Source organism: Bombina bombina, chromosome 1 (genome assembly GCF_027579735.1).
Source record: "Bombina bombina isolate aBomBom1 chromosome 1, aBomBom1.pri, whole genome shotgun sequence".
Lineage (NCBI taxonomy): Eukaryota > Metazoa > Chordata > Amphibia > Anura > Bombinatoridae > Bombina > Bombina bombina.
This window is the reverse complement of record NC_069499.1, coordinates 1,019,580,268-1,019,604,870: the sequence shown is the minus strand read 5'-3', so window position 1 is coordinate 1,019,604,870 and position 24,603 is coordinate 1,019,580,268. Positions and strand designations below refer to the sequence as shown.

General features: G+C 37.9%; 1 protein-coding gene across 4 annotated transcripts in view; it reads left to right on the top strand.

Annotated features, from left to right (window-relative positions):
- SGK2 (serum/glucocorticoid regulated kinase 2) overlaps nt 1–24,603 on the top strand; it is a 137,305-nt gene that overhangs the window by 81,103 nt on the left and 31,599 nt on the right. For 2 of the 4 annotated variants that reach the window (XM_053715776.1, XM_053715732.1), the window contains exon 1: nt 23,521–23,927. In XM_053715776.1, the coding sequence (XP_053571751.1) occupies nt 23,610–23,927 (318 nt within the window). In that variant the 5' untranslated portion in view covers nt 23,521–23,609. Of the gene's footprint in view, nt 1–14,521; nt 14,545–23,396; nt 23,481–23,520; nt 23,928–24,603 lie in introns of those variants that run through there. The other 2 variants (XM_053715807.1, XM_053715753.1) reach the window with 2 other exon arrangements.

Sequence of the window (24,603 nt, the reverse complement as noted above, 5' to 3'; positions counted from 1 at the left end):
TCTTTATAATTTGAAGTGTGTGGGGGATTTATTTTTATTATTATATATTGGTATTTAAATACTGACAGACAACTGTATTTATGTATAGCTATTTATAGTATAGAGATTGTTGCAAATATAAAAACATGGGGTATTACCATGAGTTGGGATCCAAGAGTGGTCCCCTATTTGTCACCTGCCTTCTTTAGATTTTCACTATACTTAGACATGCCCATGAGCGGCCCCTGTTATCAGATAGAAGGCTTGCATGAGTGCATATCTGTGTATTACACTCTAAATTGTCTGTTTATATGATATGGTAAACCTCAATAACAATTTAAAAAAAAGAAAAGAAAAACACTTGGTCAGATATAAAATCCCATCTACTGTCCTTTGAATTGGAAGAGAACCAATACCTTTTTAGCATTGAAAATTGTTCAGAGAAAAATGGTGTGAAAACTAGCTGGCTTTTTCTGTGTGTTTGTTACTCATCCATGATACTGATGAAAAGTAATCACTATTTGTACATAGTCTTCTTTCTCTGAATTGGCCACTAGTACAAAATTACCCAGATAATGTAATATGTGAATTCCTATCTTCTGTATTTCTGCAATAAGCAGAAGTTATATAGTTGTAAAAGTCCTTGGAGCCATAGAGATCACAAATGGTAGGACCATCATCTGGTTATTGTGTATCTGCACAGCAAACTGAAGGTACTGAACATACATTTCTGCCATGGAACATGGAATTAAGTATCACTGAGATCTAAGCAAACCAGAAATTCATTCTGAGGAATCAGATTAATGACAGTTAAGAGTGACTCCATCTTGGATTTCTATGTTACAAACAAGTAATGTTATTATCTACCTGGGGGGGGGGGGGGGTGCATAAATAAATAACTTATAGACTTTTGCTATGGTAAATATTTTATTATCTTCTCAGGAATATTAAAGGCTCAGGAAAGCCACAATTTTCTTTCATGATTCAGATAGGGCATACAGTGTTAAACAACTTTACAATTTACTTCTATTAACAAATGTGCTTTATTCCCTTTTTTAAGAAGCAGCAATGCACTACTGGGAGCTAAATTAACACAAAGGGTGAGCCAGTTACAAGTGGTATATGGGTGCAGTCACCAACCAGCAGCTAGCTGCCACTATCAAAGTACTATTGCTCAAATTACAATATTATGCTTTTCAACAAAGGATACCAAGAGGATGAAGCAAATGAGATAATGGAATTATATTGGAACGTTTTATAATACTGCATGCTCTATCTGAATCATGAAAGTTTAATTTAAACTTTACTGTCCCCTTAAGCTGTTTTTCAGGTTTAGCAAGCACCTCCATAATAGTGTCTAAAAAAGGGAACTCAACATAATCAGAATCAGACTCTGAATCTTCACTATGTAATTTCACAGATGGTTAGAAAATGTTACTTGTAACAGAAGAATTTCAAATACACACAATGCATAGTATTATTGTAGGCAGGTTTTAGTATATGAATACATCCAGAGCGGCACATAGCACTGCAGGACTTAATGTGCAGGGCTCCACTGCCTACTCAGTGTTTTTTGTTGTCTAGTGGTTAAGTAGGACTTGAAGACAAGAGACCCATACAGCTTTATGTGCACGACCCTCGTGTACATTCACAAACATGTGGCAGTGTCATTACATGTCCAACATGGTGACCCACTATGGGAGTTTACTTTAGAATGTGGCCACATATATGGCTGTGCCTATATGGTAGTTGTAGTGGCTACAACTGTAGAGTCCTATTTTTGAGTATCTGCTAAACATTATAATTATTGGTCAGAATTTATTCTTAGTATTCACACATCTGAAGACCTGCTAAGCTATATAATGAGAAAAGGTTATCTGCTTTCAAAAGCAACCAAGACTTATAGTCTGGATTCTTGTAGTTTTGATGCCTGATTTAATCATACAATGTATATCTTATTGTTAAATAATTAAACTAATTTGTGCTATCTAAAAAGTTACTTCCTCTAAAAAATGTAGAGAATAAGACTGATGCTAAAGTAAAAAAATATTAAATATAACTGAAGTGGAAGAGACTGAAAATATTTGACTTTAGAAAGTTTCTATTTCTTCAATATGCTAGGCAAATCTTAACCCATTAGTAAGGAAGTTTCTACTTCTTAATATGCAAAGCAAGTCTTAACCCATTAGTAAGGAAGTTTCTACTTCTTCAATATGCTAGGCAAATCTTAACCCATTAGTAAGGAAGTTTCTACTTCTTAATATGCAAAGCAAGTCTTAACCCATTAGTAAGGAAGTTTCTACTTCTTCAATATGCTAGGCAAATCTTAACCCATTAGTAAGGAAGTTTCTACTTCTTCAATATGCTAGGCAAATCTTAACCCATTAGTAAGGAAGTTTCTACTTCTTAATATGCAAAGCAAGTCTTAACCCATTAGTAAGGAAGTTTCTACTTCTTCAATATGCTAGGCAAATCTTAACCCATAAGTAAGGAAGTTTCTACTTCTTCAATATGCTAGGCAAATCTTAACCCATTAGTAAGAAAGTTTAGTGTCATGTATGCCCGTAACAGACCATGAAAGAAAGGACAGTGAGGGTGGAAGAGACAGTGCATATATTATTGAACTCTGGAAAGAGCATTTATGACCGTGGGGCATATTTACATACCCCCAACTGTCCCGATTTTCGGGGTCTGTCCCCCTGTCCCGGGTTGCTAGCCATCTGTCCCGATTTGCCCCATGCATTTAAAAAAAAAAAATTCTATTGGTCCCATTCTCAGAAGCAGCTGGCTTTGCTCTCACAGTGTTAGACACCTGTTATATTCCCTGTGGAAAAGGAATGGTGTGTGGGTTAAGCAGGAGTAAGAAGGCTGTATACACTCTGACCACGGGTAATAGTGACCTCTCTAACCTACCTCTGGTAGTGATGATGTCTAACCCCTGGTGATAATACTAGCATGACTTCAGTTTTATACAATGTCCAGTGCTAATACCAGGGTAACGAACATTAGTGCCAGCTAATGTGCTTGCCAACCCCAGGACCCCATACAATGAATTACAGATACCCATATATGATGTAGTGTGTGTGTCTATCTGTATCCATAACTGTGTGTGTGTATCTGTATGTATAAGTTTATGCTATGTAGTGTGTGTGTGTGTCTGCATGTATAAATGTAAGCTATGTAGTGTGTATGTGTATCTGCATGTATAAGTGTGTATCTGCATGTATAAGTGTATGCTATGTAGTGTGTGTGTGTGTGTCTGTATCTATAAGTGTATACTATGTAGTGTCTGTGTATCTGCCTGTATAAGTGTATGCTATGTAGTGTGTGTGCATCTGCATGTATAAGTGTATGCTATGTAGTGTGTATATCTGCATGTATAAGTGTATGCTATGTAGTATGTGTGTATCTGCATGTATAAGTGTATACTATGTAGTGTCTGTGTATCTGCCTGTATAAGTGTATGCTAGGTAGTGTGTGTGCATCTGCATGTATAAGTGTATGCTATGTAGTGTGTGTGTGTATCTGCATGTATAAGTGTATGCTATGTAGTGTGTGTGTGTGTATCTGCATGTGTAAGTGTATGCTATGTAGTGTGTGTGTGTATCTGCATGTATAAGTGTATGCTATGTAGTGTGTGTGTATCTGCATGTATAAGTGTATGCTATGTAGTGTGTGTGTGTATCTGCATGTGTAAGTGTATGCTATGTAGTGTGCTACTGTGCATTTTTGCTGACTTTAAAGGCCAGAATCTAGAATAGTAATGGAGGAATGCAGAGAGCAGTTTTAAAGAAATAATTAAATGTCCAATTAAGATAAAAATATTTAGCAATGTCTTTGCAAAGGCTAATTAAATACATAGCTCACATAGCCATACCAGTGGTTTGAGCTTGTGTTTGATTTGCTGCCAAAGTGTATTAAAATATATGACTTTATTTATATTACTTTAATCTTATGATTTTTTAAGCCCCGCCCACCACATTTAAAAAATTTTGCCGGGGGGGGGGGGGTGTCCCTCTTTTGAATTTTGAAATGTTGGGAGGTATGTATTTATGAAAAGCCTGTCTGACATGATCCAACATTGCGGATCATGTCCGACAGACCTCGCTGAATGCGGAGAGCAATACGCTCTCTGCATTCAGCATCGCACCAGCAGCTTTTGTGAACAGCTGGTGCAATGCCGCCCCCTGCAGATTTGCGGCCAATCGGCCGCTAACAGGGGGGTGTCAATTAACCCGATCATATTCGATCGGGTTGAATTGCAGCGATGTCTGTCCGCCTCCTCAAAGCAGGCGGACAGGTTATGGAGCAGCGGTCTTTAGCTCCATACGGAGCTTGATAGCTAGGCCCCCATGAGTTTAATAATAGATGCACTGTTGTGAATGAGTTTGGAGTTAGAGTGCATGGAGGCTCTTCCCTATAAAAATCCATTTACGATTGCACAATCTCACTTAATGGGATATGAAACCCAATTTATTTATTTCATGATTCAGATAGAGCACCAATCAGCAAGCGCTACCCATGTGCTAAACCAAAAATGGACCAGCTCTTAAGCTTACAAATAAGAGAACAAATAAAAATTGATAATAGGAGTAAATTAGAAAGTTGCTTAAAATTGCATGCTCTTTCTGAATCGTGAAAGAAACATTTTGGGTTTCATATCCCTTTAAGGGTCTCTTCGAGCGATATTAAGCAGCAAGTAAGCAGAGTCGAGATTTACAGTTACAAAAAGTAAAAATCCTTTATTATAAGTGTTTTGCATAGTAACTCGTACCTACCATTTTGTGTACCGTTCACACTAAAATGGACCTGGGCTTTTAACAAAAACTAGAAGTAAATATAGTTTAAAATAATCATTGGGAAAGTTGTCAAATGTCTATGATAGAAACACAGTACATGGTCTGCCCATCCAGATATCCTAAAAGATGCGTTTAGATTGGTTAGCAGTGGGGTGGATGGAAACTGGTTATGTGATCTTCTGTAAAAAAACAAAACAATTTTAATAACACCTGTACTGTTTGTGGCAATCGCAACAGTGCGAGTGAGAAATACATTCAAGTACGAAATATAAAATCACGCCATTTTCTATGGACAGTAAACACCTTGAAATATGTATGTAAATGTTTTGTTATGTTAAATGAAACAACTTTGCAATATACTTTCACTTTTTATTTTCCCCTTTTTCATGTGATTTAGCTCTGAAAAATGAGCAATCTCTTATTCCCAGAACTTAAACTACACCCTGACCCTGCTGACTTCTCAAGGTTAACTCATATATTTCCCTAATTGGCTTTATGAGATAACAACTGCAAAACAATGCACTCTATGCTAACATTATAGCTGGGGATAGCTTTGTTGTCTGCGACTAAAGCCCAGATTGGCTCCTCCAAGCAAAGGCAAATAGTGGGTGGAGTTTTGCCATTGATAAATATTTGTTGTTAAAAGGAGGTTAATTTGTTTTCAAAATGTTATGACTAGGCTGATACGTTATATAATAGCAACACAACAGAAATGTCTTGTAATTACAAAGCGTCTACTATCCCTTTTTTCTGTAGATCCCCCATAACTGTACGATATCAGTCTTCACACTTAAATATGTATATGGCCCTATACACATGTAAATGATTACCCTATATAGAGCCTCTTCAATAGGGATGAATGGAGCTTTAATGAATCAATACCATATATGTTAACAAACCTCTAGAACATCTTCAGTGGCCATTTCATAATGTTTAACATAGGTGCAATGTAAAAAGACTGTTATTATCTGTGAAAAAGTGCCGGTGCCTGAAAAGCCCTTCCAAGGACTTAACAAGTGCCTTGACGTGCCAAATTCGATAAGTCAAAACTGAACTTGAAAAGTAGTTGAAAAGTGACCCGAAAAGCAGTTTTTGGCTTCACAGTGTGTGAGTCTTAGGGGTCAATTTATAAAGCTCCATACGGAGCTTGATGCCCTGTGTTTCCGGCAAGCATTCAAAAGTTATGAAGCAGTGGTCTAAAGACTCCATAACCTGTCCTCCTGCTCTGAGGCGGCAGACAGAAATCAACCCGATCGAATACGATCGGGTTGATTGACCCCCCCCTGCTAGCGGCCGCAAATCTGCAGGGGTCGGCATTGCACTACTGGTGCAATGATAAATTTATCGATGTGCGGCGGACATGATACTCTACATCGTATCATGTCCGTCCGCACTTTAATAAATATACCCCTGAGAATCGGCCAAAATCGCTCTATTGTGATTGCGCCTTAACAAAATGTATCCTTTTCAGCCTAAAAAACAGACAAAAATATGTCTCCCAATAGATTGTGATCTAAGGCCTACTACAAGGATTAGTTGCTAGTAAAGAAGTAAGGAGAGCGGAGAATACTGCTGTTTCTTTCATGTAATTAGCAAGAGTCCATGAGCTAGTGACGTATGGGATATACATTCCTACCAGGAGGGGCAAAGTTTCCCAAACCTCAAAATGCCTATAAATACACCCCTCACCACACCCACAATTCAGTTTTACAAACTTTGCCTCCGATGGAGGTGGTGAAGTAAGTTTGTGCTAGATTCTACGTTGATATGCGCTCCGCAGCAAGTTGGAGCCCGGTTTTCCTCTCAGCGTGCAGTGAATGTCAGAGGGATGTGAGGAGAGTATTGCCTATTTGAATGCAGTGATCTCCTTCTAAGGGGTCTATTTCATAGGTTCTCTGTTATCGGTCGTAGAGATTCATCTCTTACCTCCCTTTTCAGATCGACGATATACTCTTATATATACCATTACCTCTGCTGATTCTCGTTTCAGTACTGGTTTGGCTATCTACTATATGTAGATGAGTGTCCTGGGGTAAGTAAGTCTTATTTTCTGTGACACTCCTAGCTATGGTTGGGCACTTTGTTTATAAAGTTCTAAATATATGTATTCAAACATTTATTTGCCTTGACTCAGAATGTTCAACTTTCCTTATTTTCAGACAGTCAGTTTCATATTTGGGATAATGCATTTTAACATTTTTCTTACCTTAAAATTTGACTTTTTCCCTGTGGGCTGTTAGGCTCGCGGGGGCTGAAAATGCTTCATTTTATTGCGTCATTCTTGGCGCGGACTTTTTTGGCGCAAAAATTCTATTTCCGTTTCCGGCGTCATACGTGTCGCCGGAAGTTACGTCATTTTTTGACGTTATTTTGCGCCAAAAATGTCGGCGTTCCGGATGTGGCGTCATTTTTGGCGCCAAAAAGCATTTAGGCGCCAAATAATGTGGGCGTCTTATTTGGCGCGAAAAAATATGGGCGTCACTTTTGTCTCCACATTATTTAAGTCTCATTTTTTATTGCTTCTGGTTGCTAGAAGCTTGTTCTTTGGCATTTTTTCCCATTCCTGAAACTGTCATTTAAGGAATTTGATCAATTTTGCTTTATATATATGTTGTTTTTTCTCTTACATATTGCAAGATGTCTCATGTTGCATCTGAGCCAGAAGATACTACAGGAAAATCGCTGTCAAGTGCTGAATCTACCAAAGCTAAGTGTATCTGCTGTAAACTTTTGGTAGCTATTTCTCCAGCTGTTGTTTGTATTGATTGTCATGACAAACTTGTTAAAGCAGATAATATTTCCTTTAGTAAAGTACCATTGCCTGTTGCAGTTCCCTCAACATCTAAGGTGCAGAATGTTCCTGATAATATAAGAGATTTTGTTTCTGAATCCATAAAGAAGGCTATGTCTGTTATTTCTCCTTCTAGTAAACGTAAAAAATCTTTTAAAACTTCTCTCCCTACAGATGAATTTTTAAATGAACATCATCATTCTGATTCTGATGACTCCTCTGGTTCAGAGGATTCTGTCTCTGAGGTTGATGCTGATAAATCTTCATATTTATTTAAAATGGAATTTATTCGTTCTTTACTTAAAGAAGTTCTAATTGCTTTAGAAATAGAGGATTCTGGTCCTCTTGATACTAATTCTAAACGTTTAGATAAGGTATTTAAAGCTCCTGTGGTTATTCCAGAAGTTTTTCCTGTTCCTAATGCTATTTCTGCAGTAATTTCCAAAGAATGGGATAAATTGGGTAATTCATTTACTCCTTCTAAACGTTTTAAGCATTTATATCCTGTGCCGTCTGACAGATTAGAATTTTGGGACAAAATCCCTAAAGTTGATGGGGCTATTTCTACCCTTGCTAAACGTACTACTATTCCTACGTCAGATGGTACTTCGTTTAAGGATCCTCTAGATAGGAAAATTGAGTCCTTTCTAAGAAAAGCTTATCTGTGTTCAGGTAATCTTCTTAGACCTGCTATATCTTTGGCTGATGTTGCTGCAGCTTCAACTTTTTGGTTGGAAACTTTAGCGCAACAAGTAACACATCGTGATTCTCATGACATTATTATTCTTCTTCAGCATGCTAATAATTTTATCTGTGATGCCATTTTTGATATTATCAGAGTTGATGTCAGGTTTATGTCTCTAGCTATTTTAGCTAGAAGAGCTTTATGGCTTAAAACTTGGAATGCTGATATGGCTTCTAAATCAACTTTACTTTCTATTTCTTTCCAGGGTAACAAATTATTTGGTTCTCAGTTGGATTCCATCATTTCAACTGTTACTGGTGGGAAAGGAACTTTTTTACCACAGGATAAAAAATCTAAAGGTAAAAGCAGAGCTAATAATCGTTTTCGTTCCTTTCGTTTCAACAAAGAACAAAAGCCTGATCCTTCATCCTCAGGAGCAGTTTCAGTTTGGAAACCATCTCCAGTCTGGAATAAATCCAAGCCAGCTAGAAAGGCAAAGCCTGCTTCTAAGTCCACATGAAGGTGCGGCCCTCATTCCAGCTCAGCTGGTAGGGGGCAGGTTACGTTTTTTCAAGGAAATTTGGATCAATTCTGTTCACAATCTTTGGATTCAGAACATTGTTTCAGAAGGGTACAGAATTGGTTTCAAGATAAGACCTCCTGCAAAGAGATTTTTTCTTTCCCGTGTCCCAGTAAATCCAGTAAAAGCTCAAGCATTTCTGAAATGTGTTTCAGATCTAGAGTTGACTGGAGTAATTATGCCAGTTCCAGTTCAGGAACAGGGGATGGGGTTTTATTCAAATCTCTTCATTGTACCAAAGAAGGAGAATTCCTTCAGACCAGTTCTGGATCTAAAAATATTGAATCGTTATGTAAGGATACCAACGTTCAAAATGGTAACTGTAAGGACTATCTTGCCTTTTGTTCAGCAAGGGAATTATATGTCCACAATAGATTTACAGGATGCATATCTGCATATTCCGATTCATCCAGATCATTTTCAGTTCCTGAGATTCTCTTTTCTGGACAAGCATTACCAGTTTGTGGCTCTGCCGTTTGGCCTAGCTACAGCTCCAAGAATTTTTACAAAGGTTCTCGGTGCCCTTCTGTCTGTAATCAGAGAACAGGGTATTGTGGTATTTCCTTATTTGGACGATATCTTGGTACTTGCTCAGTCTTTACATTTAGCAGAATCTCATACAAATCGACTTGTGTTGTTTCTTCAAGATCATGGTTGGAGGATCAATTTACCAAAAAGTTCTTTGATTCCTCAGACAAGGGTAACCTTTCTGGGTTTCCAGATGGATTCAGTATCCATGACTCTGTCTTTAACAGACAAGAGACGTCTAAAATTGATTGCAGCTTGTCGAAACCTTCAGTCACAATCATTCCCTTCGGTAGCCTTATGCATGGAAATTCTAGGTCTTATGACTGCTGCATCGGACGCGATCCCCTTTGCTCGTTTTCACATGCGACCTCTTCAGCTCTGTATGCTGAAGCAATGGTGCAAGGATTACACGAAGATATCTCAAACAATATCTTTAAAACCGATTGTTCGGCACTCTCTAACATGGTGGTCAGATCACCATCGTTTAATTCAGGGGGCTTCTTTTGTGCTTCCGACCTGGACTGTAATTTCAACAGATGCAAGTCTCACGGGTTGGGGAGCTGTGTGGGGATCTCTGACGGCACAGGGAGTTTGGGAATCTCAGGAGGTGAGATTACCTATCAATATCTTGGAACTCCGTGCAATTTTCAGAGCTCTTCAGTTTTGGCCTCTTCTGAAGAGAGAATCGTTCATTTGTTTTCAGACAGACAATGTCACAACTGTGGCATACATCAATCATCAAGGAGGGACTCACAGTCCTCTGGCTATGAAAGAAGTATCTCGAATTTTGGTTTGGGCGGAATCCAGCTCCTGTCTAATCTCTGCGGTTCATATCCCAGGTGTAGACAATTGGGAAGCGGATTATCTCAGTCGCCAAACGTTGCATCCGGGCGAATGGTCTCTTCACCCAGAGGTATTTCTTCAGATTGTTCAAATGTGGGAACTTCCAGAAATAGATCTGATGGCGTCCCATCTAAACAAGAAACTTCCCAGGTATCTGTCCAGATCCCGGGATCCTCAGGCGGAGGCAGTGGATGCATTATCACTTCCTTGGAAGTATCATCCTGCCTATATCTTTCCGCCTCTAGTTCTTCTTCCAAGAGTGATCTCCAAGATTCTGAAGGAATGCTCGTTTGTTCTGCTGGTAGCTCCAGCATGGCCTCACAGGTTTTGGTATGCGGATCTTGTCCGGATGGCCTCTTGCCAACCGTGGACTCTTCCGTTAAGACCAGACCTTCTGTCACAAGGTCCTTTTTTCCATCAGGATCTGAAATCCTTAAATTTAAAGGTATGGAGATTGAACGCTTGATTCTTGGTCAAAGAGGTTTCTCTGACTCCGTGATTAATACTATGTTACAGGCTCGTAAATCTGTATCTCGAGAGATATATTATAGAGTCTGGAAGACTTATATTTCTTGGTGTCTTTCTCATCATTTTTCTTGGCATTCTTTTAGAATACCGAGAATTTTACAGTTTCTTCAGGATGGTTTAGATAAGGGTTTGTCCGCAAGTTCTTTGAAAGGACAAATCTCTGCTCTTTCTGTTCTTTTTCACAGAAAGATTGCTATTCTTCCTGATATTCATTGTTTTGTACAAGCTTTGGTTCGTATAAAACCTGTCATTAAGTCAATTTCTCCTCCTTGGAGTTTGAATTTGGTTCTGGGAGCTCTTCAAGCTCCTCCGTTTGAACCTATGCATTCATTGGACATTAAATTACTTTCTTGGAAAGTTTTGTTCCTTTTGGCCATCTCTTCTGCCAGAAGAGTTTCTGAATTATCTGCTCTTTCTTGTGAGTCTCCTTTTCTGATTTTTCATCAGGATAAGGCGGTGTTGCGAACTTCTTTTGAATTTTTACCTAAAGTTGTGAATTCCAACAACATTAGTAGAGAAATTGTGGTTCCTTCATTATGTCCTAATCCTAAGAATTCTAAGGAGAAATCGTTGCATTCTTTGGATGTTGTTAGAGCTTTGAAATATTATGTTGAAGCTACGAAATCTTTCCGTAAGACTTCTAGTCTATTTGTTATCTTTTCCGGTTCTAGAAAAGGCCAGAAAGCTTCTGCCATTTCTTTGGCATCTTGGTTGAAATCTTTAATTCATCTTGCCTATGTTGAGTCGGGTAAAATTCCGCCTCAGAGAATTACAGCTCATTCTACTAGGTCAGTATCTACTTCCTGGGCGTTTAGGAATGAAGCTTCGGTTGACCAGATCTGCAAAGCAGCAACTTGGTCCTCTTTGCATACTTTTACTAAATTCTACCATTTTGATGTATTTTCTTCTTCTGAAGCAGTTTTTGGTAGAAAAGTACTTCAGGCAGCGGTTTCAGTTTGAATCTTCTGCTTATGTTTTTCGTTAAACTTTATTTTGGGTGTGGATTATTTTCAGCAGGAATTGGCTGTCTTTATTTTATCCCTCCCTCTCTAGTGACTCTTGTGTGGAAAGATCCACATCTTGGGTAGTCATTATCCCATACGTCACTAGCTCATGGACTCTTGCTAATTACATGAAAGAAAACATAATTTATGTAAGAACTTACCTGATAAATTCATTTCTTTCATATTAGCAAGAGTCCATGAGGCCTGCCCTTTTTTTGTGGTGGTTATGATTTTGTATAAAGCACAATTATTCCAATTCCTTATTTTATATGCTTTCGCACTTTTTTATCACCCCACTTCTTGGCTATTCGTTAAACTGAATTGTGGGTGTGGTGAGGGGTGTATTTATAGGCATTTTGAGGTTTGGGAAACTTTGCCCCTCCTGGTAGGAATGTATATCCCATACGTCACTAGCTCATGGACTCTTGCTAATATGAAAGAAATGAATTTATCAGGTAAGTTCTTACATAAATTATGTTTTTTATCTCTCTTCTTTAGTGGCACATATAAAAGTCTGCCTTACAACTGCATGGCTGTTTTGCTCCAAAAACAATTGAGGGGGACTAGTTCCCACCAGAACTACATAGAACACACCAACAATAATAATTTGCATACATTAAAACAGGTTTCACTACATGGATATATATATGTGTGTGTTTTTAACCCTTTGATAATCCACTGTTCTTGATTTCAGATGAAAAGTCTCGCTAAATCAGAAAACAGTGTGTTCTCAATTAATTAAAAAAAAAGTATTATATTATTTTCCTTTGGCACTGTATAAATTAATTAACCCAAATATTTAATATTTTTTTCACACTATTTTGCCCCATCTTTGTGCCTTACAATAGTAAAGTCAGCTGATATTTAGGAAGTATTACTGTGTAAACTGATGAGGTGTTAAAGGAACAAGAAACCTTAATTTTATTTCCCATGATACAGATAGAAAATAAAATTTTAAACAACATTCCAATTTAATTCTATTATCTAATATGCTTAATTCTCTTTGTATCCTTTGTTGAAGAAACATCAATACATTACTGGGAGCTAGCTGAACACATCAGTTGAGCCAATAACACATATGTGTGCAGCCATCAATCAGCAGCTGCTGAGCCTACCTAGGTATTTATATCAACAAAGGATACCAACACTTAGACAATAGAATTGGAAAATTGTTTAAAAACAACTTTCTGAATCATAAAAGAAAAAAAATGGGTTTCATGTTCCTTTAATTTCTGCCAATTCATTATAGGCAACTATGTAAATGCAGCCCTTGATATCATCTTTAATAAGGCCACCTAATTTGTCATGTAAAGGCATTGCAAAACAGTTATTGAGACACAAAGATAATGATAAAATGTACACTAGGGTATTCATAACCATTGCCAACAGAGTGAATCCATAAAGAACATAGCTTTAGGAATCAAGCTCCCCTCTTTGCTAGTTCTGAAAAAATAGTTATTCTAGTGCGTTGCTGTGTGAATTTTAGCAGTTGCTGCCAAGGACTCAGAATTTGTCACTAATCTGATAATCTGGAGAAAACTCAGAAACATTTTTGGGGGATGGTGGAAAAATGTTGTTTATTGCTAAAAAATCTTTATTTTGTATTTTATACTTGTCTGTTGTATAGTTTTCTATTGTAATTCTGACATTGTTTTGTCACATAACTCACCTGCTTCTTACCTAGCTCCTCATAGATTCCATAGCTAAAGCATCAAACATTTGCACTACTGATGGTGTGATACAGTAGAGCACTCACCTCTCTGTCAGGCTTCTCACAAACACACATCTATCATATTAGAAAGTGCACTAAATTAACTAGGGTTGGACCAGGGGTGGAACAATTTGTTCTAGGCCACCCAGCAACTTTTGTTCAAGCCCCCCCCAGCCCCTAACATTCCCCCTAATCCCCCCTCGATGTCTGGTCTGCAATCGAGTGGCCTTGCAACATGCACTGTGCACACAGGTCGCTCCATGGCCCCCCAATCCCCGGCTTGCAGTGGAGCAGTTTTGCAACATGCGCTGTGCACACAGGTTGCTCCATGGCCCCCAACTCAAGCTTCCTGGCATGTAGTGGAGTGGCCTTGTAAGATGCCTTGTGTGCACAGGTTGCTCCGTGGCCTCCCTCTGCTCCCTGCCACTGGTCCCCAGCAGGTGATGCGGCCCTCCTGCATGGCCCTGAAAAGCTGGGCAGGCAGCGGCCCCTCTTACTCACAGGCTCCCAGCATTGCAGGGTCTGCAGAGCCAAGATTTCCTCCACAACCTCCAGTCTCTTCAATTCCTGTTTTATTCTATACTACTTGTTTAATGAAGCTTGCTCATGTTTCCATTTATAGAAAATAGACTATATAAAGTAACAAAGAAACTAGTGGGACTGGAGAGGCTGGTGAGCCATTCCAGCTTTCATGAGTCTTGATAAGCGAACTCAAAATATAATTGTGCATTACAAATGGAGCGGTATTTATTGCTCCCGCACTAACTCAGCTAGAAGTAAGCTTTTTGCGCGAGTCGGGTAACGCTTGTATTAGAAGTTGAAAGTAAAAAGTTTTTGCTCACGTAGAAAGCCGAACTTAGAATATTGCGATTGTGTTAAGTTTTCCCCTATAGAAGTCAATGGAGCAAAAAAGTGTGTGTGTGTGGGGGGGGGGGGGGGGGACACTAACACCCTACTCGCTTTTTTGTGCAATTTTTTTAATGATTTTATTAGATAGTGTTATTATGATTGTAACTGTACTTTGTAATGTATTTTTGATGTGTTTTATCTCACTTTTTTGTTTTGCGAAACAGGTAACCAGAGCTCTGTGGACACGGTAATCATTCTAGCATAAATCACGATTGCACTCACACGTTCACCTTTACTTTCAACTTGTAATACGAATGCTACATCCGATGTGCGCAAACAGCCATGATAAACCCGATATCATTCATGCGTAACTGTTAGTGCACCACTCGTAATCTAGCCCTATATATTTAGTTATTAGTAGATTTAAAAAAACAAAAAACTTACAATGTTCTTTTATTATTATTTTTTGCCCACTTTTCCTGTCATTTAACCTTGAAACCTTTTTTCATATAACCCCTCAAAAGGGAACTTCATTTTTTTCATATAGATGGCAAGAGTCCATGAGCTGTTACGTATGGGATATACATTCCTACCAGGAGGAGGCAATGTTTCCTAAACCCCAAAAGCCTATAAAATACCTCCCACCTCACTCATACCTTAGTTTAAACTTTGCCTCCGTTGGAGGTGGCTGAAGCATAATGATGTGCTTGATTTCTTCAGTGAGGCTCTTCAGAGCATATTGAAGCCCAGTTCCTCTCAGAGTACCGTGCTTGTCAGAGGGATGTGAATGGTGTACTGCCTCATGATACTATATTTTTGCCTCATGGGAAACCCTTCATAGGCTCTCTGTAAATTCAGTCGCAGGGATTATGATTCGTCTTCTACCTCCCTTTACAGATTAGCATTATACTCCAACCCAATATTTATACTGATATGTTTCAGTACTGGTTTGGCTGTTTGCTACTAATTGGACAAGTGTCTATGGGTAAGTATGTTTTGTATTTTTTATAGACACTCACAGCTATGTTTATGGGCACTTCTAAAAATGTTTAAAATTTTTATTATGATATGTATGGACCTGGGACAGGTTCTTACTATTCCCCTTGCTTAAATTTTGCGCCTAAATATTTTCACATGCACATAAAACACAAGATCATTAGACCTGGCACATAAATGTATGTCAGATTCACGCGTCATAATACACGCAGGAGCGCATCTGTAACAGCGCATAAATTATCAGGATTTACAAGCCTTTTTTACACATAAGCGTGCATCATAAATAATAGAGTGCCATTTTACACGCACTTTCAATTCAAATTGTTACGTGTCACTATTGGTGCAACAGAGCATCATGTTATGTGCACATCGGACTAACAGTCTGATGGTGCGTCAACGGATGCGCACATCTGCGCGCCTTTTTTGTCTTTAAATTGCTAATGAAAATTGCACTCACTGACAGTTACTGCTTTTCCTAGGCTGCATCTTGCTTAGCGCTTTAACGTCCATGCAACGCTTTATAAAGGGGGCATACTTTTTCCTTTTCCTCAAAAGCTTGCCTAAAGGGGGCTATAATAGTAATTATTGCATCTTTTTTTTTTTTTATTAATTTTTTTACAATAATGGAGCAGCAGCAATCTGTCCCTAAATTTACCATAGGAACGGAGTCTACTGAACACCTTTCTACCAAAGTTAAGTGTACTTATAAAACAACTGAAGTAGCTTCTTCAGCTCATTTATGTGACACATGCTTAGATTTTTTATTGCATACCGATCAATTTAATGATGTTTCTATGTGTACTTATGCACCTACTCTTTCCTCCTTACAGATAGATACAGATGGCATTCCTCCTACAATGAAAAGCTTCATTTCTATTGCATTAGGAAGGCCCTGGCTTCTCTACCGCCCTCAAATAAGCGATAAAGGTCAGTTCAGATTTTACCTTCTAGTAGTAATATATGTCCTGACCTACAAAACACTTAAGTATCTTTGAATGATGAGGATTCCTCTAACAGTGAGGCTCCCTCATCTAATGTAGAACCTGATAATTCCTCCTTTTAATTTAAAATTGAGCAAATTTGTTCTCTTTTAAAGGAAGTCTTAGTTACTTTAGGGATTGAAGAAGTTAAACCTTCTGATGATAAACTCTGAAATCGTTTAAATTCAGTATATAAAACTGTTATCAATCTCCCTGAGATTTTCCCTATACCTAATGCTATCTCTGATATAAATGCTAAGGAATGGTCTTAACCCTTCTACAATATTTAAAAAACTATATCCTCTACCTGCTGCTAACTTAGAATTATGGGAAACGGTTCCCAAAGTTGTTGGGGCCATCTCCACTCTAGCTAAACGCACTACTATTCCTCTAGAAGACAGTTCTTCTTTTAAAGACCCTTTAGATAGAAAACTATATCTATTGCTGATGTGGCTGCTGCTTCTACTTTCTGGTTAACCAGTCTTGTACAGTAGCTATCCACAGACCCTGAAAATTCAAATCTTTTGAATTTACTTCAAAATGCAAACAATCAAAAGCATGCCCTAGCTATTCTTACCAGAAGAGCCCTATGGCTTAAATCTTGGAATGCTGAAATGGAGTTTAAATCTAGATTATTATCTTTTCAAAGGAAATGAATTGTTTGGGTCTCAACTGGATTCTATCATTTGTACTATTACTGAAGGTAAGGGAGCTTTCCTTCCTCAAGACAAAAAGTCAAAAGGGAAATTTAAAGCTTCCAAATAGTTTCCGTTCCTTTAGCCAGAATAGAGAACAGAAAATTGACTCCTCCCTTAAACCATCTGGCTCAGTCTGGAGACCCACTTCTAATTGGAACAAATCCAAACAAAATAAGAAATCTAATCCATCCTTTAAGACCGCATGAATGTACAGCCCCCAGTCCAGTACACCTGTGAGGGGGAAAGATTAAACCTTTTTCAGAATTCTTGGTTACAATCTGTCCAAACTCCCTGGATTCCAAATATTATTTCTCAGGGATATTAAATTGCATTCAAAATAAGACCTCCCACTGGAAGGTTTTTTCTCACCCATATTCCAAAGCATCATATGAAAGCTCAGGCTTTTCTACAATCTGTCTCAGATCTGGAATATATGGGAATAATTGTTCCAGTTCCTTTGCAGGAACAGGGGATGTGATCTTATTCAAATATCTTCATTGTACCAAAGAAGGAAGACTCTTTCAGACCAATTCTGGATCTGAAAACTCCAAGAAATTTGTAAGAATTCCATCTTTCAAGATGGAAAATCTCAGGACTATTCTGCCTTTTGTTCAAAAAGGCCACTTTGTGTCCACAATAGATTTACATGATGCTTACTGTGGAAAAAAAAACCCTTTTATAAAACTGGGTCAGTGAATAAAATCTGTCAGGATTTTCCTTATATAAATGAATGATACTTACACCAGTCTTATAAAAAAGGATGAATTTATTAAAATGACAGATCTATACATGAGTGGTGAGAGAAGCGTCTAACATACAAGGCTCTATTCTTCTAATCTATCTACACTATAGACTAATGCCTGTGGGTGGGTGCATGCAAAGGAAGATGAAGTATCTGTTACCTTGGAATTATTTGTCCTTCCTACTGTCTGTTCTTTACACAGCATATTTATAGCCATATAGCCACACCTTGAAGATTGTCTTAACCAATCAAATCCCAAGTATATGTCCAATTGATAAATCCCATAAAAGTAGCTAGTTACCCGTAGATGTCATCATTGTCCAAGAAATTACATTTGACAGGACTTCAGGGCATAAGCTGTTAGCTTCCTTTGATGCTGGACACTGCTGTTTTATGACCCTGTGATAAGGACATACAATGTATAGATCCTTTGAAGTTCCAGGAATATGAAGTTGTTATGGTAGGACACAAACTTGTTGCTATCAGGCCCCTGAGTTTTACTGTCCAAATCCTTTGAAGCTCTGTTCAGAGAGATACAAACTGTTGTACTCCAGTCTCACCTATTCTGGTATTGTTAGTACAAACTTCCAAGGAGATACCATCTAGTTTCACTTGTTCTATGAAACTGGTTTAGAGATTCAGGCTGAATCCAACAAGAAATGGTAAATTATGAAAATATACTTATTACACTTAAGTTTTTCAGCCCAATTCACCCAGAACATTACCAGTTTCTGAGGTTCTCTTTACTGGAAAATCATTATCAGTTTGTTGCTCTTCCATTTGATCTAGCTACAGCTCCAAGAATATTTACCAAGGTTCTCAGTGTCCTTTTATCTGTGATCAGAGCTCAGGAAATTCCAGTGTTTCCTTACCTGGACGATTTCTTGGTACTAGCTGAATCTTCTCATTTAGCAGAATCTCACAAGAAACAACTATTGTTGTTTCTTCAAAGACATGGTTGGATGATCAATTTACCAAAGAGTTCCTTGATTCCTCAGACAAAGGTTATCCTTTTAGGTTTCCAAATAGATTCAGTGTCCATGACTCTATCCCAGACAGAAAAGAGACGAATACAATTTATATTAGCTTGTCTGAACCTTCAGTGGCTTTGTGTATGGAAGTACTATGTCTCATGATTGCAGCTTTTGATGCAATTCTGTTTGCTCAATTTCATATGAGATCTCTTCAGCTTTGTATGGTGCTCCAATAGTGCAAGGATTTTACTCAGATATCCCAAGTGATATTCTTTGATCCCAGTACGTAACTCTCTCTTACTTTTTATTATCAGGTATTTGTAGAGAGCCAACAGATTCTGCAGCGCTATGGTGGCTGAATCACCAGTCTATTATTCAGAGGGCTTCTTTTGCTCATCCTACTTGGTCTGTGATCACCACAGGTGCAAGTCTTTAAAGTTGAGGAGCTGTCCGTGGGTCCCTGACAGCACAAGGAGTTTGGAATCCTCGGGAGGCAGGGTTACCAATCAAGGTTTTGGAATTATGTGCACTCTTCAGGGCCCTTCAAGCTTGGCCTCTATTAATAAGGGAGTCTCATCTCCATTTTCAGACAGAGAATGTTACAACAGTAACTTATGTCAATCATCAAGGGGGAACTCACAGTTCCCTAGCCATGATAGAAGTATCTCAAATCCTCTTTTGGGCCGAAACCAATTCCTGCCTCATCATTGCGATTTACATCCCAGGTGTGGACAACTGGGAGGCAGACTACCTCAGTCGTCAGTCCCTACATCTGGGAGAGTGTCTCTCCAACAAGATGTGTTCTGATTGTAAAACAATGGGGCTTACCAGAAATAGATCTGATGGCCACTCGTTAAACAACTGACTTCCCAAGTACATTGCGAAGTCCAGGGATACTCAGGCAGAGGTACTGGATGCTCTAGCAGTTCCTTGGTCTTTCAAACCACCTGCTTATATATTTCCCCCTCTGTCCCTATTCTCCAGAGTGATTTCCAAGATAAAATTGGAACAGTCATTTGTAATCCTCATAGCCCCAACGTGGCCTCACAGGATTTGGTATGCAGATTTGGTCTGAATGTCCAGTTGCCCACCTTGGCCTCTTCCTCTAAGGCCGGAGGTTCTGTCTCAAGGTCCCTTCTTCCATCCAGATCTAAAGTCTCTACACTTGATGGCATGGAAATTGAACGCTTAGTTCTCAGTCATAGAGGATTCTTTGACTCTGTGATTGACACTCTGATTCAGGCTTGCAAACCTGTTTCTAGGAAAATGTATCACAAAGTTTGAAAAACATATTTCATGGTGTATTAATCATGAATATTTCTGGCATTCGTTTAGCATTTCAAGAATTCTTCAGTTTTTGCAGTATGGTTTAGATAAAGGTTTATCTTACAGTTCATTGAAATAACAAATCTCTGCTCTTTCATTATTATTTTATAGGAAGATTGCTAACTTTCCTGATGATCATTGTTTTGTTCAGGGTTTAATCCAGTTTAAAACCTGTTATTAGGCCTATTTCTCCTCCTTGGAGTATTAACCTGGTATTGAAAGTTTTACAGGCTCCTCCTTTTCAACCTATGCATAAAGTGGACATTAAACTATTTTCAGGGAAAGTGTTGTTTCTTTTGGCTCTCTCTTCTGTCAGAAGAGTTTCTAAATTGTCTACTCTCTCTTGTAAGTCTTCGTATCTGATTTTTCATCAAGATAAAGATGTTTTGCAGACACATTTACATTTTTACCTAAAGTTGTTACCTCACACAACATTAATAGGGAAATTGTCATTTCCTCCTTGTGTCCTAATTCAAAAAGGTTTCTTAAAGATTTGATTTGAGACAGACTTCTAGTCTGTTTGTTCTTTTTTCCGGCCCTAAGAAAGGCCAGAAAGCCTCTGCTATTTCTTTAGCCTCTTGGTTGAAACCTTTGATTCACAAAGCTTATATTTCGGTTGCCACATCTTGCGCTTTCAAGAATAAGGCTTCAGTTGATCAAATTTGCTAAGCGGCCACTTGGTCTTCTCTGCATACTTTTACTACATTTTACCACTTTGATGTTTTTGCCTTGTCAGAAGCAGCCTTTTGGTAGAAAGGTCCTTCAGACAGTTGTCTCAGTTATATTCAGATATTTGTGCCTATATTTTGAGTTTGTCATAAAAGACTTTATTTTGTATTATGGATTTAATTTCTCAGCGAAAAAATTCGTTTTTTTTTAAAGCCCCCCCCTTATTGTTATTTGTGGACTTCCACATCTTGGGTATTATACCCCATATGTGGCAGCTGGTGAACTCTCGTCACCTATATGAAAGAATATAATTTATATATCTTACCTGATAAATTTATTTCTTTCATGGTGGTGAAAGTCCACAAGCCCCCACTCATTTGGAGTTATTTTTGTTTAAGCACATCTTTTTTCCTGCTCTTCATTTTGGCTTTTACTCCTTCTTAACACCTCACCACTTGGCTAAACGTCCAACTAAGGTATTTGTGAGGTGGAAGGGGTTTTATAGGCTTTTGGGGTTTGGGAAACTTTGCTTCCTACTGGTAGGAATGTATATCCCATACATAACAGCTTGTGGACTCTCAGGACCATGAAATAAATTAATTTATCAGGTAAGATATAAATTAATGTTTTTATATCATTACCTGTATTGCTTATTATTTTTTGTTCTGAGAACTTAAAGGGACAGTCTACTCCAGAATTGTTATTGTTTAAAAAGATAGATAATCCATTTATTATCCATTCCACAGTTTTGCATAACCTCTGTGATTACCTTGTATCTAAGCCTCTGCAGACTGCCCCCTTAATTCAGTTCTTTTGACAGACTTGCATCTTAGCCAATCAGTGTTAATTCCTAAGTAACTCCATAGGAGTGAGCACAATTATCTATATGGCAAACATGAACTAGCGTTGTCTAGCTGTAAAAAAGCTGGTCAAACTGCACTGAGATAAGAGGCAGTCTTCAAGGGCTTATAAATTAGCATATGAGCCTACCTAGGTTTAGCTTTCAACAAAGAATACCAAAAGAACCAAGCAAATTTGATGATAAAAGTAATTTTGAAAGTTGTTTTAAATTGTATGCCCTATCTGAATAATAAAAGTTTAGTGGCTACACTGAGACTTTCTAAGTGCTCATTTTGCAAGAAAACAATTAAAGGGACAGTCAAGTAAAAAAAAAAAAAACTTTCATATTTCAAATAGGGCATGTAATTTTAAACAACTTTCCAATTTACTTTTATCACCAATTTTGCTTTGTTCTCTTGGTATTCTTAGTTAAAGGCTAAACCTAGGAGGTTCATATGCTAATTTCTTAGACCTTGAAGGCCGCCTCTAATCTAAATGCATTTTGATAGTTTTTCACCACTAGAGGGCATTAGTTCACGTGTTTCATATAGATAACATTGAGCCCATGCACGTGAATTTACCATGGAGACAGCTCTGATTGGCTAAAATGCAAGTCTGTCAAAAGAACTGAAATAAGGGGGCAGTCTGCTGAGGCATAGATACAAGGTAATTACAGAGGTAAAACATGTATAATTATAACTGTGTTGGTTATGCAAAACTGGGGAATTGGTAATTAAGGGATTATCTATCTTTTAAAACAACAACAATTCTGGTGTTGACTGTCCCTTTAAGTTGTTTGCTGTCTTTTAACAGAATGTTTCTTTTAGAAAAATGTTTTTGTTTTTACTAAAGGGGGACGGTTTCATATCCTTTTAAATGGTTTTAAATCATCTTGTATTCAGATATTTTACAATGCAGCACATAATTGCTGATATATACTATGTTTGTTTGTTTTTTAATGACCTAGCACATTAAATGGATACTAAACCCATTTTTTTCTTTCATGATTCAGATACAGCATGCAATTTTAAAGGGACACTGAACCCAAATTTGTTCTTTCATGTTTCAGATACAGCATGCAATTTTAAGCAACTTTCTAATTTACTCCTATTATCAATCTTTCTTCGTTCTCTTTCTATCATTATTCGAAAAAGAAGGAATCTAAGCTTTTTTGGTTCAGTACTCTGGACAGCACTTTTAAATTGGTGGATTAATTTATCCACCAATCAGCAAGAACAACCCAGATTGTTCACCAAAACTGGACTGGCTCTTAACCTTACATTCCTGCTTTTTCAAATAAAGATAGCAAGAGAACAAAGAAAATTGCTAACAGGAGTAAATTAGAACGTTGCTTAAAATTGCATGCTCTATCTGAATCAATTTTTTTGGATTCAGTTTCCCTTTAAAGTGAAAGTAAATCCTAGCGTTTTACAAACGCTAGGATTTACTATTGAAACAAATAAAGAGGACTTTCATTCATGAAGAATAAGATACTTCATGTAGAAAGCTCCTTTATTTAATTCAATCGATCAACGTTTTTACCTTGTACAACAGCCTACAGCAAAAATGGGCTCCCATGGGCGCTCCCATGGGCGCCAAGCCGGATTTACCGCACGGCTATTGGCTAAGAGGTGAAAACGTCACCTCTTAGCCAATTTTTTTTTTTTGCCGTGGGCTGCTGTACAAGGTAAAAGCGGCGATCGATTGAATCAAATAAAGAAGCTTTCTACATTAAGTATCTTATACTTCATGAATGAAAGTCCCCTTTATTTGTTTCAATAGTAAATCCTAGCGTTTGTAAAACGCTAGGATTTACTTTCACTTTAAGTAGCAGTAAAATGGTTCAAAGCACATTTCTTCTGTCACTATTGCAGGTGCTTCTGGCTAAAAGGAAATGTGACGGCAACTTTTATGCTGTTAAGGTATTACAGAAAAAGACAATCCTGAAAAAGAAGGAGGTAAGTTAGGGGGCCATTTTACCTGTGCAGTTTCTGCTGTAGCCTAATATTATATGGTAGATTGCATGATCCTTGTAATTGGTTGTTTCCTTTCTTGAACCCGATCACGTTATCAGTGTGTTTGTGTGTATGTATGTCTTTTGCATAAGCAAGTCTATATATAAAATAGCTGCACAGTACCAATCACATGACAAACTAGACACTTGTAGACAACCATCATATCACAATGTTACATTGCTCTCCAGAATATTGCCAGGTAGGGAACTCCTATTAATATCTTACAGGTTGCATTTAATGAACAATTCTGCTCCTCAGCAAGCACATATTATGGCAGAGAGGAATGTTCTTCTTAAGAATTTAAAGCATCCCTTCCTGGTAGGACTGCACTACTCCTTCCAAACTCCGGAGAAGCTCTACTTTGTTTTGGACTATGTGAATGGAGGGGAGGTAAGGCTGTGATCTCTCAATTATGCCAGAATTCAGATAAAACTGTAACTCTATACTAGTACTGTGAAATTTGTTACTCACGATAGTGACACAATAGCTGTCATCTAAGATATTCTCTTGTACAGAAGAATACAGAGAACTGTTAGCATTTATAACATCAATAGTAGACTCTGATATGCTGCAATGGAATTATAATGCTATGCAAGAGAGGGGAGAGAGCCAGCAAAGGATTATTTGTGAGACATGTATATGAGGTTCACAATGACTCACTTTTTTACTTCAGTCTGCTTTCAGGCAGTGATTTAACCTACTCCCAGCTGTTGAGTGGCAAAAACCATGAAACAGCTGTCCTGGGATGGTCTGAATCACTGTACTAACCCTAGCTAAGCTTAAAAGTTGTGTATACAGCAATGCTATGGCATAAAGGGTGTCTGCCTAAAAGCAGACTGAAGTAAAAAAGTGATTGATTGTGAACCTCATTTACATGTCTTACACAGAATCCTTTGCTGCATTAAAAACAATGTATCCAGAGGTTTTCTGTGGGAAAAGCAAGCCTCCTGACTTGTCTAGAGGACCACTCAATACGTGTTGAAATTATTATTTTTTTTTTAAAAAGTACCAGTGCATAGATAACACGAAAATCAATCTATCTGCATTATAAAATGTAAAGATAAAA